Below are 18,184 nucleotides of genomic sequence, written 5' to 3'. Positions count from 1 at the left end.
GAGGGCTAAGTCATCTTTTTATTTGAAAAATACTTTTCAACATCATGGATAAATTAGTTCTTATGCTTTATGAAATATGGAGGAGCTCTCAATTTTAACAAGGCAGTAGAGTTTTATATAAACTGTTCAGATACACATGAATATAAATATCTCACTCTCTTAAAGTTTTAACAGATACTTTCCTGAACAATGGGTAAGATTGCTGAAATAATTTGTTCTCTGCCATGAAGCGATTTATAAAGATTCAGAACACTGTTTCTATGAAGAAATATGCATTTTCTGATATTATAGAAATATGTTATCACCATTACATGAATTGTACGATCCATGAGAAAGTCACGACTTCAAAGACATCCAGCATGTGAACCTGACTAGTATATTTAATAAAGCATATTCAATACCAACACAATCACTATATATATATATATTTATTTTTATATATATATATATTTATATATGCCTATACCAAAAAGCAGTATCCATGTTTATAAAAAATTTAGGCATGATCCTGCTCCTCAAAAACCATGCATGAAGGACTGATTCAGATGATGCAATTAGAATCAAAAATAATATTTTGATTCTTAAATAGGACAACCCTAGGGATAGAAACTTAAACTAGAATATTCATGAAATATAACAAGCAAGGACAGACATGCTCTTGAGTAGTGTCTCGTGGCCAGAAGGAACAGTCATGGCAGGACTGCATTTATCTGGGGGTCAGTATACTGGTAGCTCTGAATTCATACCAAGAAGGTAAGACTGACAGCCCCAATACACTTAGAAAATCAAAAATGGGAACAACCCTTTCTTGCATCAGCCAGAGGATATTTAAATTGCATAATGAAAAAAAAATATATAAATATATAAGACAGCTGAGAGGCTTTTGTAAAGTAAAATAAACACTTCAACAAGAGTCAAAGATGTTGAGTAGTAGTCCCATCACACAGAAATATTTGATACAATGCTAAGAACCAGTTAAAAAACATTTCTTTTTTACAGCCAGCCAAAACAGACTTCAACAGCCTATAAGTAGTCTAGCATTCTGAGAATACAGTCAAAAAGACACATTCAAGTCTATTGAATGAAAATTTTTTCTATGTTGGTATATAATGGAACAAAAAATTTAATAAATGGATCAGTGGCAAAGTAAGGATTTGCTGGTGGTCAGAACATAGATAATAATACTACAGCAAGAAAACCTGCACTTGTAATATCAACTTCCTTCCTTCACTCATATTTCCAAATTAAATCCCAGAGAGCAGATGCAGAGATTTTGTTTAAAATAAATCACAGAATACGCACTCACTAATAAGCAGTTAAATTTACCTTCAGGTCCTTCTCAAGTCTGTCTACTTCAGCTCCCAGCGTGTCAACAATATTCTCACCATGCTTAAGCATAAAGGCTTCTAATTCTTCAAGGGTTTTCACTTGCTGAATTTCCTAGGAAGAAATTAAATTTAAGAGATTGAGATGAGGAAAAGAAAATAAAGGAATAACACTCCAGAGGGTCTTGACATATTTCAAGAGGGAGGAAAAAAAAACCTAAACAAAACACTTCAGCTTTTGCCATTTACTCTCAAAACATCATCTGTTCTTGTGTCTCAAAGACCCAGAAGAGTAGCATCTAGTTGATGAAAACAGCTGGCTCTGTCATTACACCTGCATTTAATACAAAACCTTCTTCTATCTTCAATTGACTTCATCCTTAAGTTTCCAAATAAGTTTAAAGAATTTCTTTCATTTTCCAGAAGTTTCTGAGGTATTCCTCATAGCAAGGCAGAGCAGGGTACCCCTGTGTATTCTTTCTCCATTTTCTACATTCTTGCTATTCCATTACATTGCCTTCTCTGGGCATTACATTACCAACCCATCTGAAAGTCCACAGGGATTATGACAAATACTGCTGTAAATATGACTCCTCCATAATATCAGAAACTTGAAGACAGTTGACTGGAAGTCAGACTAAGAGACCAACAGCATAAAAAAGGGAAAGAATGAGATTAAGGAAGACAGGATTTTAAACTCCACTCTCTAAAAACACTACAGATATCAGCAGCACCAAAGCAGGTACTACAGTATTGCCATAGAATGACACAATGGTTTGGGTCAGAAAGGTCCTTAAAGATCACCTAGTTGTTCCCCGACTGCCATGGGCAGGGACACTTTCTGCTACACCAGGTTACTCAGGGCCCTATCCAATCCAGCTCTAAACAACTCCAGGGATGGGGCATCCACAACTTCTCTAGGCAACCAGGTCCACTGTCTCAGCACCATGGCCACCTCAGTAAAGAGTTTTTTCTTGTATCCACTTTATGTCCATCACCTTTCAGTTTAAAGCCATGAGCTTTCCTTAGAGGTCTCACACCAACCTGTCTGGAAGCCATTTGTCCTGTAGTTTATCTCAGCTGAAGTATGTTTAGGATAAGTATGTTATTGCAAAAAGGCAAACTATGAAACAACTTATTCTTCTTGTGTATAAAAGTGCATGACAGCAACTTCTCTTCCCTTCTCACTACTCCAATACTGAAGAAGAATAATGAATTGAGCAAGCTTAAAACATACCTCAACCACAATAATCCATGGCTACAATCACAGCAAGTCTAACAAGAAAAACACCAAGGTAATCTAAATGACAGCATTTCAACAAATACTTCACAACTGTAGAAAGAATAATGTTGACAGCAGTGCTAGTTGAATGAGTTGCTTGTTTGAAAAAGTATAGGTCAAAAGGCAAGCACACTGTCTGCCTCTGACTTCAGATGGCTGAAGCCTTCTGAAAGGAGCTATCCTTCAATGACATTTTTATAGCTGACATAAGGTTACCATATGTAACAACAATGACCTGTGAAAGAAGTAGTTGCCAACCTAGAATCAATCAGGAAGATCTTTCCCAACAATACTCGAGGTATTGAAAGAACTAGTGGAGGTTGTATGCAATTGCCAAAGGGAATACCAGGTAAAGAATAAAAGCTAACAAAGCCATGAAAAGAAGACTAGTGTACTAAAAACTGCAACAGCAAAGCAACTGGCAATATAAAACCAGGCAAACTTGCAGTGTCTCAGTGGTACAAAGCTGATAGCACTCTTCCTCTCAAAATGTATTAAATTGAAGTCCTGTAGATAGATGAATAGGTCAGATATTGCACTATACATACACACACCTAATTCTTATTTTGACATTAACAGGATTTTAAAACTGGGACACTGACTTAATGATTTTAAAAATTATAATGTAAAATTTAAAAGTAAACATAACTTCTAAGGCATGCTTAATGGACAGACAAAATGCAGATATCTGCATTTCATTTTGAAAGGGTAGAAAAGAAATTTTGTAAATAAATGTACATAAGAAAGTTACCAGTGAAAACAAAAACATTGTCTTGTCAAAACATTTTGCTCACTTAAAACTCTCCTTTTAATTTAGATAAATAATTATTTTCTTCATATTTCATAATTTTGCCATATAGAATACAGCAGAGAATTAGTTGTCGCTTGAAAAGAGAGCTTAAGAAAAGCTACCCTGAACTATATTGAAATCAGAGACTGACCCTTTCTAGAGATGGCTAATTCTTAAACATCATCAAAATGCTAAATTATAATGCAGGCAATCCATATTCACACCAAGTCTGAACAGCTGGACCTGTAAACCCCAGCACAGCACCACCAACACCCAGGGCAAATGGCTCTCTCAAAACAGATGCCTATTTGCAGATGACAGCTTCTAGTTTTAACTGCAGATCTTGTAATTCAATGAATGTATTGGAATAATTATGTTCTCATCAATTTTTTTTTTACAGATTTGCATTTTCTAAAAAAAAAAAAGAATCCGAGAATGATAGAATATTGAGAGTGGAACTGACACACAAGGGTTATTGACTCCAACCCTTATATAAATGGCCAGTGCAGGGAGCAAATGCACAACCTTGGCATTATTAGCACCTGGCTCTGATCACATGAACCAATTTCAAAGGTAATGAGTTAAAAAAATAATCTGCCTTCCTCCTTCTCAGGCCAAAAGTAGGTCTTCAGCAGCACATAATACAGATCTCTCTAAGTGCATTTAAAACACTAACACAAAGCAAGAACATCTGCAACCCTTCAAAGGAAGAAGTGAAATGTATCTCATCTACTTTCAAGTCTTGGGTTTAGAGGTACTTGAAATTGGAAAGTAGGTATCAAATATTGGGGGTTACAAAAGCAATTTTTTCTACATACTTGTAGCAGCTGTTCAATATCTTGTTTTTCCAGGTAAGACCGAGTAACAACACGTCCATCAAAGTCTACTTCTGCCTTGAATCTTACTTTGCTCATTCCCATGTCTGTGGCTTTAACATCATGAATTGCTCTGAAACACATACATTTTTAAAGACAATGTAAAACAACACAGAACAAACCACTAGCTAGTTTGACTTCTCATGTTAACAATACTGCCACCACAAAATGATCCTGTAATTTTAAAAGGTCAGTCTTTAACAAAATAACCTCATTTTGCCCACCCACACTTCCATTAAATACTGATTTATGTTTAACTGGTTATATCACTTCCACAGATTTCTGCAACACCAACATATCTGTAAATCACTGCAATAAAAGACAGACAACCAGAAGCATCACAGATTCAGAACTAGACTAACAGTATATTTAAAAAATTCCACAATTAAAAATGTGAAAATTTCCCTATTCTGTGTTAAAAGTTAAAGCCCAACTTATTTTCCACTGCAGAGAATTTCTTGTGCATATACATGACACTATTCAACAGCCTTTAAGTACCCTCAATTCTGAGGAAAGGAACAATAACCTGTTGAGAATTATTGAAAGGACACATTGCAATTACAGAAGTGTCCTTTCCTAAAGTTGGTAAATGCATAATCTTTTGGAGAGTTTTCAAAAATACATCTGACTTCAGAAAAAGTTATGGATATTGTGTTTGGAACTCATTTTTGATCCTTCAGAGCTATTAATCACAACTTGTCAAGATACACCTATTTGTAAATGCTGAAAATCTCTATTTATTTAAAGGTTCCTAATAAATACTAGAACATGAAAGCTCTAATGTTTATAATTTTGGTCCCTTGAAAAATTCTGGGTTTCTGTAGCAGAGTTTTGCTCCAGCTTGTTGGACAAATTCTAATATGTGCATATAGTTAGTAAACAAGATCTTAATTTTTCTAGGATAAGAAGCAAACTGAGGACCAAGACATACTGTGATAAATTTCAAGAGTGAAATACACACAAAATAAAATACTTGACTTTTTCCTCATTATATTAACAAAAACTCAGTTTATCTTCAATGCCAAGAAAATTTTAAATTGCCACTGCAGAGCAAGTTTTCATATTTTCCCAGCAAAGTCAGAAAAAACAAGTGGACACTAAAACACAGGACACAAATCACAACAGGTTCACATTTTTTAAATTCTTGCTTCTAGCATTTTCAAAGTAAAACAAGTATAAAAGATTTCAAAGACTTTTAGTTTTATTAAGAGAAAAACGCATTCTTGACTATTTGGTAAATTCTAACACAAGAGATTCAGCAATGCAGCTCACTTGATGGAAAGTACCAAACTTGACTAAATTGTGGAATGTCACAGAATCTGTAAATTTAGCATGCCCTTTGTCTTAAACAAATTTACTCTTCCCAACTAGAAATGCTTCTTTGCATCTGAATGTTTATAAATCAGAAATAAATTCACAGGCAGTGCAGGAAGAAGGCAGAAGGCATTATGTTGGAAGGAGCCTGTTAGAATGAACAGCCAAAACAGAACAGGAGACAGAAACTACAAGACAAATAATCACAGGAAATTTTTACAGAATACTTCTTGTAATACTCAGGGTGGAGGAGAGGTAAGCATATTAAAAAAGAAACAGAACACGAACTAAATAGAGAGAAACCAAAAAATACATCTTAGCAAATATTTAAGCAGATGAAAAGAACCATCAGCTTACTGGTACCAATAAAGACTTTCCAGCTCCATTCCAATTCACACAACTGTTTTGCAGGAAGTTATCAAATCAAAACAGTATTAATCAGAGCAAACTACATGACATCAAACTATCTTATTCCAAAGAGGGTATTTAAAGTAACAGATGGGTTAATAAAGAGAATTTGGAGCCACGTGATTCAAAAATGTCGAAGACATATCAAGTGCCTATCAGAACTAAGCAAGAAGATAACGAGTGGTATTTGAGATTCTCATTAAGCAGTAGCCTGATAAAATTCAGTTAAATTAAGCATATTCTATAAATATGAAGGAAAACAGTCTACCTTAGTGCACGTAATCTGCCCAGGAAAGACAAGACAGTGAATCAGAAGGAAAAAAATCAATAATCATTCAAAAATACAGGTGTGTAAGGTAAATCTTAAGCTACAAAGGTTGTTTATGGAAGCTTCTGGATGGTTAGTAGAAACCATAAATTCTAACTAGGGAAAGGAGCAAGTTTCAAATTAATGAAAAATTTGTCAGAGAACATCAAGTTACTGGGTTTGAGCAATTGGTTGTAATATTTTTGGTTTTTGTTCAAACCAGAATGACAGATTTTCCAGCACAACAGAAGCACAACTACACAACAGCTGTTACAATGAAGTAAAATTAAAGATGAAACTGTCACTGAAAATAGCTTATGTCTAGGAATCTGTGATTAAATTCCATAAGAACAGAATCAGGACAGAGTCTGTACCACATCACATATTTTATTTCACAGTTATGAAGGGCTAATCTCCCATAGTTCAGTTAAGCTGAACACAAGAATGATTTACACACCAAAGGTGTCAATGAGAGTTAAGAATTGAATGTTTGTATAGCAAAAATAAAATCAAATCATTTTCCACCTGAGAGCAACTCTGAAAGCCTATTCAGGATCATGAGTTAAATATGGGACACAACTAGAAATTACTAAGAAAAATGAAAAGAAATGAGAAATTATAAAGTCCAGCAAGCTGAAAGGAGAAGCAGAAGAAAAAGTCACAGAGTGTGATACAAACCAACTTTTTTAAAGTATATCAAAACCAAAGGATAACATGGAAACAAGCCTGCTACTAGACAGAAATGGAAAATTGTTACTGATTAAACAGAATAGGAAAAATCATGCAGTAATTGTCTTCTTAATCTAAAAAAGCAAGATTATATTAGTACAATAAAGCACTTCCCTACTTAGAGCAGAGAAGCATACTGGATATTTAAATGAAAAAAAAAATGCTTCTAATCCAACAGGTTCCACAACTTATATTCAAGAGTTAAAAGAACTAAGAATAACTGTGGAGGCAAATTAATTTTTCATCTAGCCGTGCTGATGAGAATTAAAACAAAAACCAGATTAACAACACTGTGCCAAAATTTAAGAAGAGTAAATAAGTCCACCTATTTAAGTGAGGACAGTTTCACCTGACAACTGAAGGAAAATAGTTAGAAAGGTGGAGAGAAAAATTCTGTATTAAGAACACTAATTTCAGTCATTAAGATTTTAGGGAATATAGATCTTGTCAAACAATCTTGCTATAAAAAAAATTAAAGAATCAAAGATTTAGTTGAAAAAATATCACCACCAGAGAGACTTATTTTAATAGGACAGCAGTCAATATTGCCTGATAATCAAATACTTTGTAATTAGCAGTGGATCACAATGTTCTGGCAAGCTACTGCTGGAACAGCAACTTAAGTGTGGTGCTAACAGGGGCTGAGGGAGTAGATCTCAGAGCCCCGGGATCCTTTTGTCCATTTGGATCTAAAATACTTTCTGATGAATACTGAATGATTCCCTAAGAGATCTCCTCCTGACTTGGCAAAACACAACTGAAGGTAAACATTGCAAACCATGCCTGAAAGATTAAGGGAGGAATATTCTGGGAGCAGCAACTGCAAAAAACATTGCATTGAGAACTGAAAGCCCTGAAAGGTTGAAATAAAAAAGCAAATATTAGTCACTATTAGAAGCAGGCCAGTAATCTGGAGCTTTTTCTTTTACACTTGGTTTCAGAAGGATATGTAAGGCTACAACACACTACTACACATCTCCATTTAAGAAAATGTGAGTTTGAATGTTCAAGAAAATGCTGACACTCCTAGAAGTCCAAAGCTTATGTTGAGGAAAATATACAGGTAGCCCTTTGGATAAATACTTAATATTAAAAGGCTTCCTCTTCCTCATTTCAACTTCTATGATTTCTTTTTTCCTTATTTCAGCCTTAGGTTTGTTTTTTTCAGCCTTTTCTCCAAATCATACCTACCTATACCTGGTAACAAGCAAGGGTAATACAAGTTTACATTGCAGAGAACTGAGATTAAGATCAGATGTCATCTTAGAAGAAGTACATTACCCAAGCTAGAGACAGCAGACTTGTGGTAAGAACTCAGTCAAAGACAAACTGGACACTGAAAGAAATCAAAGCTGGTAACATCATGGATCTAAGAAAGAGATAACTGAAGACAAAGTGAATACAGAGAGTAGGATAAGCACCTAAACATGTTTCAGCTTCTAACCTCAAAAAAATCAAAATACACAGTTTCTCACAAGTCTTTATTTCTTTTATTATTTATGCTTTTTTTTAAAATTAAAGTACTTCTTGTTTTTAAAAAACGTTTACAGCAAGAAGAACATGAACTAAGTCTGCTCTGTTGGGAAGTTAGAGCCACCTACAAAATGGAATACATTATAAAATGGTATTTGGCCTAGGAAAAATTTTATTATTTCAGCCTGAGACAAACAAAAGCCACCTGTGCACTTTGGAAAAAAGAACTACAGAAGTCATGTACATGTGAACTCACCTACTCTAACATCACACTGTTGACACATTATTCACCATTCAGACTAATCCAGGGCCACCACAAATACCTAATTTACTGACATGTGTAAATTGTAACAAATAGGATTCTTGTTCGGTTTCTGGAGTGAAGGGCATGTCATCCACACTTCTTGCTTGGAACTGTGATGGTGCCAGCACTTAGTTCCTTTCAAGTACTCTGGTATCATTAACTAATGGATATGGAGTTTTTCCCTCTACAGCTCAAAAACTACTTCAAATTAAAAAAGCACTACAATACTTCAGCTGATTTACACAGAAATATATTCCTAAATAAAGATCTAAAAGAAAACAAAAAGAAGTTTGCTTCTAAATCAAGATTAATAGGGTAAGGCTAAACAGCTCATTGAAAAGCATTTAAGCAAGATTTAAAATTACTATGAGCTATCAGTTTACTACAAATTGTAGACTTGCTAAGACGGAGAAATTAGCAATGAGTTAATTTATAAGCATGTAACATGAAGAATCCATGGCATTATGTACTACTGCAGCATGTCCTGCTGACTGCTACAGAATTCCACACACTGAATATAAACAGTAACAGAATTTAAATATTTAGGTGCTAATAAACTATTCAAGCAACATAACAGTATCATTAAAGTGCTTGAATTTAATGAATTTGAAAATAGTTTAAAGTTTGTGATGGCTTTCTCATTAGGTCATTGTCAATCCCTGTAATTAATGTAACAGTTGGAATGTATCTGCAATGCTATTTTAGCTGTTGAACACCCAAGAGGTACAAGTATTATTTTACTAAAAGTTTTAGCACAGAAATAGAAGTTAGCAATAATAAAGACTCTAGAATCCCAATACAGAAGACTCTACACTAAAAATAATCTTACCAGATTTCTCTCATTACATGTTGTTTTCTTGCTTTTTGTTAGTTGTTGCTGACAGCAGAGACTGAGCTGTAGAGGTTCTTACCTTACTACAGGATCATTCTCCAGGAACTCGGTGAGCCGCTGCAGCTGCTCAGGCTCGATGGATCGTCCCAGCAGGGCTTCAGTGTTAGTGTAGATTAGAAATGCTGACACAGTTCCTAACAAAGTTCCAACACCCAGAGACCCCACACTGTCATAATAGGGGTTTCCTAAACGAGATACAGCAAATTAGTTTCACAGTGTTTCTAAAACATAGCAGAGAATTCTAATTTCACACTGAAAAGAGTTCATAGTTTTGAGGGGTTTTCTGGATTTTGCTTTTTAGTGAGATTTTTTTGGTTGGTGTGGTTTTTTCTTAGTCAATCATTTATTTTACTTTTTTCTTCTCTTAATTCAGTGGAAATTTTTTCCTATTGAGGAACATGATGAAGCTGGAACAAAACAATTTATCATAAAACAAAGCCTTAAGTCCCTCCTGTCCCTTGACCACTCCTGTCTCCTGCAGGACTAATAAATGAGTAAACTCTTGTCTGTGTTTCTGTATTAGCAAACATAAATTTATATACAAAGTTATATACACTGAAACATAGGTAGCAGCACAAAATCCAGTGGTTTTCTATCAGTAACTCAAAAATTTGCAAGTATTAACTTGCAAATTAATGTTTCTGGAATACAGTACTTAAGTTTCAAACACTTACTCATGTTCAGACCTATAGAAATAGTACTGTGTTTTTAAGTTGATGAAGGAAACTAGAAATTAAATTTTAAAATTCCTTCTATATAAAAAGTGAAACTTGCAATTAAGTCATTGGAAGCCACAAGAAACAAAATTCCAATATTTATTCTCTTTAAAAAAAATCAATACTTAAAAAGAGATGAATAAGTAATCATCCCTCTTTAGAAAATTTAACTATGCAGCAAAGATGCACTTTGAACCACTTGGCATACACATCATCTTACCTTTAGTAAAAAACAACTTAGTTTGTATGACAAAACAGCTCAAAGACCTGCTTACAGAGACCAAGTCAACCAATATAAACTAAATGCTCTGTGTTCATATCCATACATGGGAAAACATCCACATTCTGCCTGCCTCTGTGCAGAATTTTACCTGTTAAAGAAGTCAGTCCCATACAGGTAGCAGCTACAGCCACGCTCAGGACTGCTGCAGCATCCTCCAGTAACACCACGTTGGTACTAGGATCACGACTCTGCACAACTGCACACACAACACAAAAAAGTTACATTGCTCTGAAAATTTAGCTTTACTATGTTATGCATAGCACTTAAACTATACTAACAACAGCAATTTAAAAGAATAATTTATGCAATTATATAGGTGTAAACTGAATTTTTGCATATACTCACAATTCTGAAAGCATTTATACACAAACAGAACAAGCCCAATTATGGCAGCTTCTCAAAAATGTTAGAAAAATTAAAAGGGGCATTTATCATGAAAAATACCTGCACTTAGCCAAGTGTTTAACAGCACTCTTAAATCAACAGTTCTCACCTAATTTGTAAAATGTTATTTGTTAGTAGAATAGAAAACAGATCAATAAAGGGAAAATTAAAAGGGAAAACAGAAAATTGTTTCTATCATTATAGAAATACTAGTGAACAGACTGTGTTTTAAATAACACCACATACCTTACTGCTATAATGATACTTACCATATTGATAAAATGAAAGACCCTTGGCTCGAGCACTCCTCCGAATTTCATTTATAGCAACAAGCAGGGTGGCTGAAACAACAAAGGTGTTGCTGAAAATTGCTAGAGGCAGAAGGGCTTGTTTCCATTTTGAAAAGAGGAGCTTTTGGTTATATTATCATAGCAACAGATCATCAAGAAAGCTCTGATTGTAGGTACTTTGAATAAAGTATAGTTACTTTTTTTTCCACAAGTGTGTCTCCCACACAAATCAGAACAGTTACATTCATTGATAGTTTAATACCAAAAAGACAATCCATGTCTACTTTCCAAATTTTGTGTTCTTCAACTTCTTACTATACAGACATATATAAAAAAGTTTTCACATGATTCTTTTTCTTTGTTTACAAGTATTTGCAACAGAGCTCAAAATTTCACTGTGTAAGCAAAGATCAATTATTACTGTAATTACTGACATTTGTAAAATGTTATTATCTTAAGAGATTACAAATACTTAAATAGAAACTTGAAACTGCATACCTCCTTCTGATACCAATGATCCTGCTAAAATGCAGTATGCCTGTATGGAAAAAACAAGAATCAGATATGATATGATATTATATTATATGCATATTTCTACAGATCTTTTCACCACAGGCTATCCAAATGTAGCATTCCAGAACCACATTACCCACCGTGTCATGTAATTATCCCTAAACAGAAGCAAACCAGTAATAATTGGATCATGCAATATATTCCAAAACAGGCAAGCAAGACCTCTTGGAGTGGGGGGATATGAAAGGAAGATGCAGGGTTTAGAGAACAGCTCATTTTGCTGCAGGATCAACTATAGTTTAAAGATTTTTTTTTTCTTAAAACACATTTTCATCAAAAATGGTTTGAGTTAATTGTGCTGAGACTCAGACTGACTCAGGAAGAGCATTTCAGACTATGCCACTATTTTTTATTGAGTCACTGGTGTTAAATAGAATACCAAACAAGATTAGCTTACCCAGAGAAGAGATTCTACAGGATGAGGGTGGAGTAAACCTATGATCCCATGATACCAAGAAAGTCCTGCACCCATCATGAAAATGCCTACTCCACTGATCAGGGAGGCAATATAGCGCATATTTGTGAAACCATACCTAGAAGAAAGAAAAGAAAATTATTTTAGGAATATAAGTTTCTACATCTCCACAAACATGCCTCATATTAATTTTTACATGTCTTAAATTATCATCATATGAGCTGAGATCTATTTAAAACAAAGCTGCTAAATCCAACCTAATCCAAGGGGAAAAAAAAAACCTACTTGAAAAACGAAAAAGACCCCAAAATAAACAACATTTGTACCACTTTAGGATTTTAGTGAAATGCTACTTCTAAATATGAACTCTAGTTTTGTGAGCAGCCAGTCTACATAATTCATAAAGTTAATTTAATGGGAATAAAATTTACACATCTCTCAGTAGTTCAGCTAACTACAGGCATCCAACACTGGCAGTTTTTAAGTGCAGTGGAGAAATTAATGCAATATCAGAAGTTTGTGTTTATTCCTTTTTTTGGTTTTAACACCATCTACAAACAGCGCACTTCTTTTGTCTATATTGAGGAAAAAGGGAAAGGAGCAAGAGGGAAAAATGAGATATGATGAATATTTGCACAAGTTTAAGATTTAAATTTTTCAAATTTTAATGATGCAATCAATGAAAAAAAGCATAACTAATCCCATAAATTAGATGTATTTTTGAAGTAGTTCTTAAAGAATTAATGACTTGTCCAAACATGTGAGGAATAAAACTGCTCAACACTGAGAAAATATAATGGAGAGTACTGCTTATAACATTCATGAACTTGTAAGAACCTATTAAGTAATATTCCTATTACTAGATACAAACAAAGAGCAGTTTATATCAAACACATCTCCTTATGGTACAAGTAATGAGCTTGCATAAAAGCACTTTGTTGAAAAAAGGAAGAGGACAGTAATTTTTATTTTTTATAAAATCTCGTGATTCATATGAACGGTGTTTAAAAAGTAGATATATTAGTTGGAAGAGGCAGAAGAGCCCAGAACACCTTAGAGAAATAATGACAATTAAAATAAAACATAGCAAAAGTGTACTACAAAAAAAAAAACCAACACATGCACCAAGCCATTGAAGCTCCAACTCCTGGAGCTTGAAAGAAAATCCTTTTCTTATTTTATCTGTTGTAAAATCAGATATAATATGCTTCAGAAATGACAGAAAACAGCAAATTAAAAAGAACAAGGTGATGCACAAACAAGAATTGATCTTAACTGCTATATATAGTTAGCAAAATCTTTATTTACTCAAAAAGCTTACGGATGACTAGGGTCAGGTGTCCTTGCAGACTGACTGATGCCCAAAGCCAGCAATGCCTATTTAAGACAAGAGATTTAAAAAAAAATTTAGAAACTTTCTGTATCAACTGAACATGAAAGGTAAAGGCAGATGTAATTTGCTGAACTGCATATATGTTTTGCTACTGATATCTTATTAGAGCTGGAATATAATCCTCAAAATTTGTAATCTAAATTTACCACTCCCAAAAAATTGTTAGTTATACCTACATACATAATATATATGCAATTATATGGTGTGTGTATACATAATTACTGTTAATTATAATTTTAGAATCACAACTGAAAATGAACATTACATGCAATCACAAGTGTTGTTACTGTGCTTCAGTGTGAAGGAATGAAGTTGCTCAGGGAACAAAGCTATTTAAATAAATCCCTCTTGAAGAGAAACTATACTGAGACTGAGGTGTAGAAGGGTGAGGACAACATTTAAAGCAGTAACCTTACACTGCAACTTGTCAGCATATTTTGAAGGAAGAAATAACCTCTTGCTATCTAAATTGCCTACCTGGGATATATTTAATTAGGCATGTATTAAGTAGTTGATGCAGGAAGTTATAAACCTAAACCTGAATTTTGCAAAGCATGTGTTTTGTTTAAGACTATGGATAATGAAACATAGTAACAATTAGTCTTAGCAGCAGCAAGCTGCTTTGAGGAAGCAAGGCTTCTCCTGTGTTTTTCCCAAAACCACACACTCAATTATTTGGAAAAACAAAACAAACCCTCCCCATCTCAGTAGAACTTTCAACTTTGATATTTAAAAAACAGAATAGCTCTTCAATATATATAATACCACATCAAACTTGGTTCACCTGTACATTGACACACTTGGCCAAGTGAAAAAATGCACACTTTAATACTTAAATTAATGGGGAGGCCAGCCTTAGCAGTTGAATTAGAAAACACTGGAGAAAACAACATTAATTTTATCCCTGCACATTAATATTACATATCCAATTCTGAGCCTGCCACTCTACTTCTGAAAGTAAACATGCCACATATGTGGCTACTTGTGCTGTGACAGGCTGATAGGTAATCAAGAAATAGAAAAAGAAAACAAGATGCTCAAATTTTCATCATTATTCTACCTAGAGATGAATAAGTAACACAGTCTGTCATTGTATTATAGTAACTGACAGAAAAAGCATTTCTAGTTAACATTTAACCAAAACACAAACCAAAATAATTTTAGTTTCAAATACCACTCATGATCCATGAAGTAGCTGAGTACAGTTCTTATTGCAACTCCACTCTTTCAACTTATTTCTAAAAACCTTCAAAATCTACATTCTGACTTCTCCTTTTAACACTTATACAAATTTAGAATCATCCTATTTTGTTTATTCAAGTGCATTATAACTACTGTAAGTATCTGTCTTTATTCCCAGTTTTATTACAAGTACTAACTTGAGCAGAATGGAAAAAAATACTCACCTGGTTACATGTGTCTGCTAAAGAATGTATGGCTTCTGAAAACATACTTGCAGAACCCGTGTAAACCCAAGCAAGCAACTTAAAGAAAAAATTCAACCCATTTCTGAAAAGAAAGAGAAGAAATAACAGAATATTTGATGTTAAATATTTCCAGCAAAGCCAGAAGTGCAGTACAATCATGTGTTATCTGCCAGAAAGGGGTCAACTCAAATATCAGTTTAATAATTAGAGAGCTGTGCAAACAGATAATTGATAGAGATTTTCTGCATGGTTACTGTGAAAAAAGTCCTTTCAGCTAAACTTGATAAAGATACACAATTTATTTTTCAGAAATCATTAACTTCTAAGCAGTTCCAAATAAGTTACACTTCCTGAAAACTACCATCACACTCACTACTCAGAACAACTAATTGTCTACCAGTGGGAGAATACAAGTCTTTACAACTTCCTTATCTATTGTTTCAATGATTTGCCTCCTACACATCCTCCACCAATACTGTAGTGCAAGGTTCCCCACTTCATTCTCAGTCTGAGCCATTCTCAGTAGAATACAGATGTGAGACAACACACAGGAAGACAAGGCTGTCACTGGCTTATATTGTAAAAATTATCTAAGGAATTTCTCCATTAAGATGTTCAGTGTAAATTGTAAAGACATTTTTACAACTACAGGTTTACTGGAGTAAACATTGTCTTATGTTGCACAGAGGTAACTATTAACTCCAAAGTCCAAGTCTACATTCTCACTTCAAACATTATCAGAATCAGTAGGTTAATTGCTACAAACATATTGCATAGAAAATAAGACTAGAGAATTATAATATCCTCATCTATATTTTTAACATGAGTTTCACTTATTGCCAATTTTTAAAATATCTAAATAAATTAAGTGTTATAAGAAACTATTAACAACATTTTCTAGTGGCATATTTTAATGTGTGCCAGAAATTATATTCAAGGTAGAAGAAACAAACCCAGCAGCTTCTGAGAATGCAGCTTTCAATTAGAAAAGAAATAACAGTTTACAGAGAAAAGTGAATTCTTTTCTGTTGGTCATTTAGAAAATTCTTTAAAATGTATGAAAAGCTTCCTCTCAAGAAGGAGCAAGAAAAATGGACAACTTTAAATACCTGCTGCTTCAGATCCTACAAAATTTTGGTTTTTACTTTAAGAAACTATTATAGGGTAATACACTCCAAAAAAATTGCTCTTCTCTCATCAGAGATATATTCAATGCCTGACCTCCCTGTATCGATCAATGTATTCACATAAATTCTCTTCTATCTCTCAATAAACAAATAAATCTATTAACTTTAGTTACAGACACAGGCATTTTTATCTTAAATACACACACTGTTACTACTTCCAGGATAATATAAATAAATTACTTTTTATTGCATAAACAAGACTTTTTTTTTTTTTTTTACTTACATGCAAATAGCTACCATTACCACCTTCCCTGGTCCCTTGAAAAACATAGCTGCTGTACTGGAGCGTGGCTACATAAAGAAATAACAGATTATTTAATAATTAAATCTTGATCTCATGAGACACCAAACATACAAATTAAATAAAAAACTCTGCACTGCCCTGTATTGCAAAAGTTCTGAAAGGCAACTAATTTACTACTAAATGTTCAGCCAAACTGCAGTTGGATCTTATGTATTTCTACAAATAGTTGGCCATTAAAGAGATAATCTCCAATGAAGTCTCCAGCAGAGGCCACTGCAGCCATAAGGCCCAGAGCCCACTAAGGAATCATTCTGTACACCCAACCACCTAGATCTAGGGTGTGTGTCTGCTTAGGCAAAAGGTAAGGGCCAGCAGTGCATAGACAAAAGCAATCATCTTCTGGGGTCTTTTTTCTTAAAGAAACTTACTTAGGTTTTTTAAATTAACAATATATTCACTACACATAGTAACAGGTTATACTTGGAATCATGAGTTGCATGATTTTGACAAGATTTTTGACAGCTGCAGTTTTGACAAGAAGGCAAGAAAGAAAACTCTTTCTGGTGGATTACATTGTCACAGTAGGAACCTATTCAAGCTGTCATCGCAACATTTACTACTGCATAACAATCAGATATAGATATAGTATATTACAGTGCAAAAAAATCTTCCAGTAATATTCAGTTACACAAATTTTCCTTCAAAAGGTGTCATAACACATTTCACTATACTTTTCTAGCCAAACACTTGAAAATTACCTTACCTTAGTATTTCCAAAGAACTCCTTGTATTCCCACAACAGCCTTTGGTTTCTAAACAGATCTGCAGTACAAAATTTGCATTGTGAATATGTATTAGCAACCAGTAGCTTTAGGAAATGAAGTCTACCTTTTTTATGCAGCAGCTGACTTCTAATAAGAGCTAGATGATCTATGAAAGAATTCCTCCCTTGATGTTGTTAATCAGAAACACATGTTGTTATACACTCATGCAAAATGCCAAATACAACCTGTAATGATCCTATACATTGTTACCATTTCTACCAACAAATGATAATGCACAGAGAAAAAACTCAAAATATACTTCTGCAAATTCATTTTATTTATATCCAAAAATTATTCTCCAGGTCAATAAAAATTTTGAAGCTCCTCACTAGACTTTCAGTACATTTACAGATACCTCAACAGGTGTCTGCAGTTTCAGCCTTTTCTGACAGAAGGGTGTTCTACTGGCACACTGTTCCAAAACAATTTGACCTCTTATTTTAAGGTACACAACCAGACTAAGTATCTTGAAGCAGTATTGCCTCTTGTGTGATTTTTACTGACTAGACATATCCAAATACATCACGAACTACTGATTTGGCTGTACATGGTATTCATAATACCAGCAAGGATAACAAAAATAATATTACATAAATTAAAAAATATGATTTGGGAGTACTTCTCCCCTTCTGAAACACAAAGGCAAGCTGATTTCTTCTCAGAGGAAAAAAATTAATGAATAGTGGCATGGTGTAAAGATTTGGATCAGTTTTAACTCTTTTCAAAATTCTCAATTAGATAAAATGCAA

The 18,184-nt window shown here is 34.0% G+C and overlaps 1 protein-coding gene across 2 annotated transcripts in view; it reads right to left on the bottom strand.

Moving 5' to 3' along the window:
- Positions 1 to 18,184, bottom strand: part of SLC30A9 (solute carrier family 30 member 9) — a 33,656-nt gene that overhangs the window by 6,577 nt on the left and 8,895 nt on the right. For both annotated transcript variants that reach the window (XM_064710323.1, XM_064710322.1), the window contains 11 exons: positions 17,375 to 17,433; positions 16,591 to 16,658; positions 15,160 to 15,262; positions 13,682 to 13,737; positions 12,343 to 12,478; positions 11,871 to 11,910; positions 11,352 to 11,423; positions 10,787 to 10,894; positions 9,719 to 9,884; positions 4,216 to 4,345; positions 1,327 to 1,440 (listed from right to left, as the gene is read on the bottom strand). In XM_064710323.1, coding sequence (XP_064566393.1) covers positions 1,327 to 1,440; positions 4,216 to 4,345; positions 9,719 to 9,884; positions 10,787 to 10,894; positions 11,352 to 11,423; positions 11,871 to 11,910; positions 12,343 to 12,478; positions 13,682 to 13,737; positions 15,160 to 15,262; positions 16,591 to 16,658; positions 17,375 to 17,433 — 1,052 coding nt within the window. The remainder of the gene's footprint in view (positions 1 to 1,326; positions 1,441 to 4,215; positions 4,346 to 9,718; positions 9,885 to 10,786; positions 10,895 to 11,351; positions 11,424 to 11,870; positions 11,911 to 12,342; positions 12,479 to 13,681; positions 13,738 to 15,159; positions 15,263 to 16,590; positions 16,659 to 17,374; positions 17,434 to 18,184) is intronic.

Source organism: Zonotrichia leucophrys, chromosome 4, assembly GCF_028769735.1.
Source record: "Zonotrichia leucophrys gambelii isolate GWCS_2022_RI chromosome 4, RI_Zleu_2.0, whole genome shotgun sequence".
Lineage (NCBI taxonomy): Eukaryota > Metazoa > Chordata > Aves > Passeriformes > Passerellidae > Zonotrichia > Zonotrichia leucophrys.
Note: the sequence above shows the minus strand (reverse complement) of the source record. Positions and strands in the feature narration are given on the sequence as shown.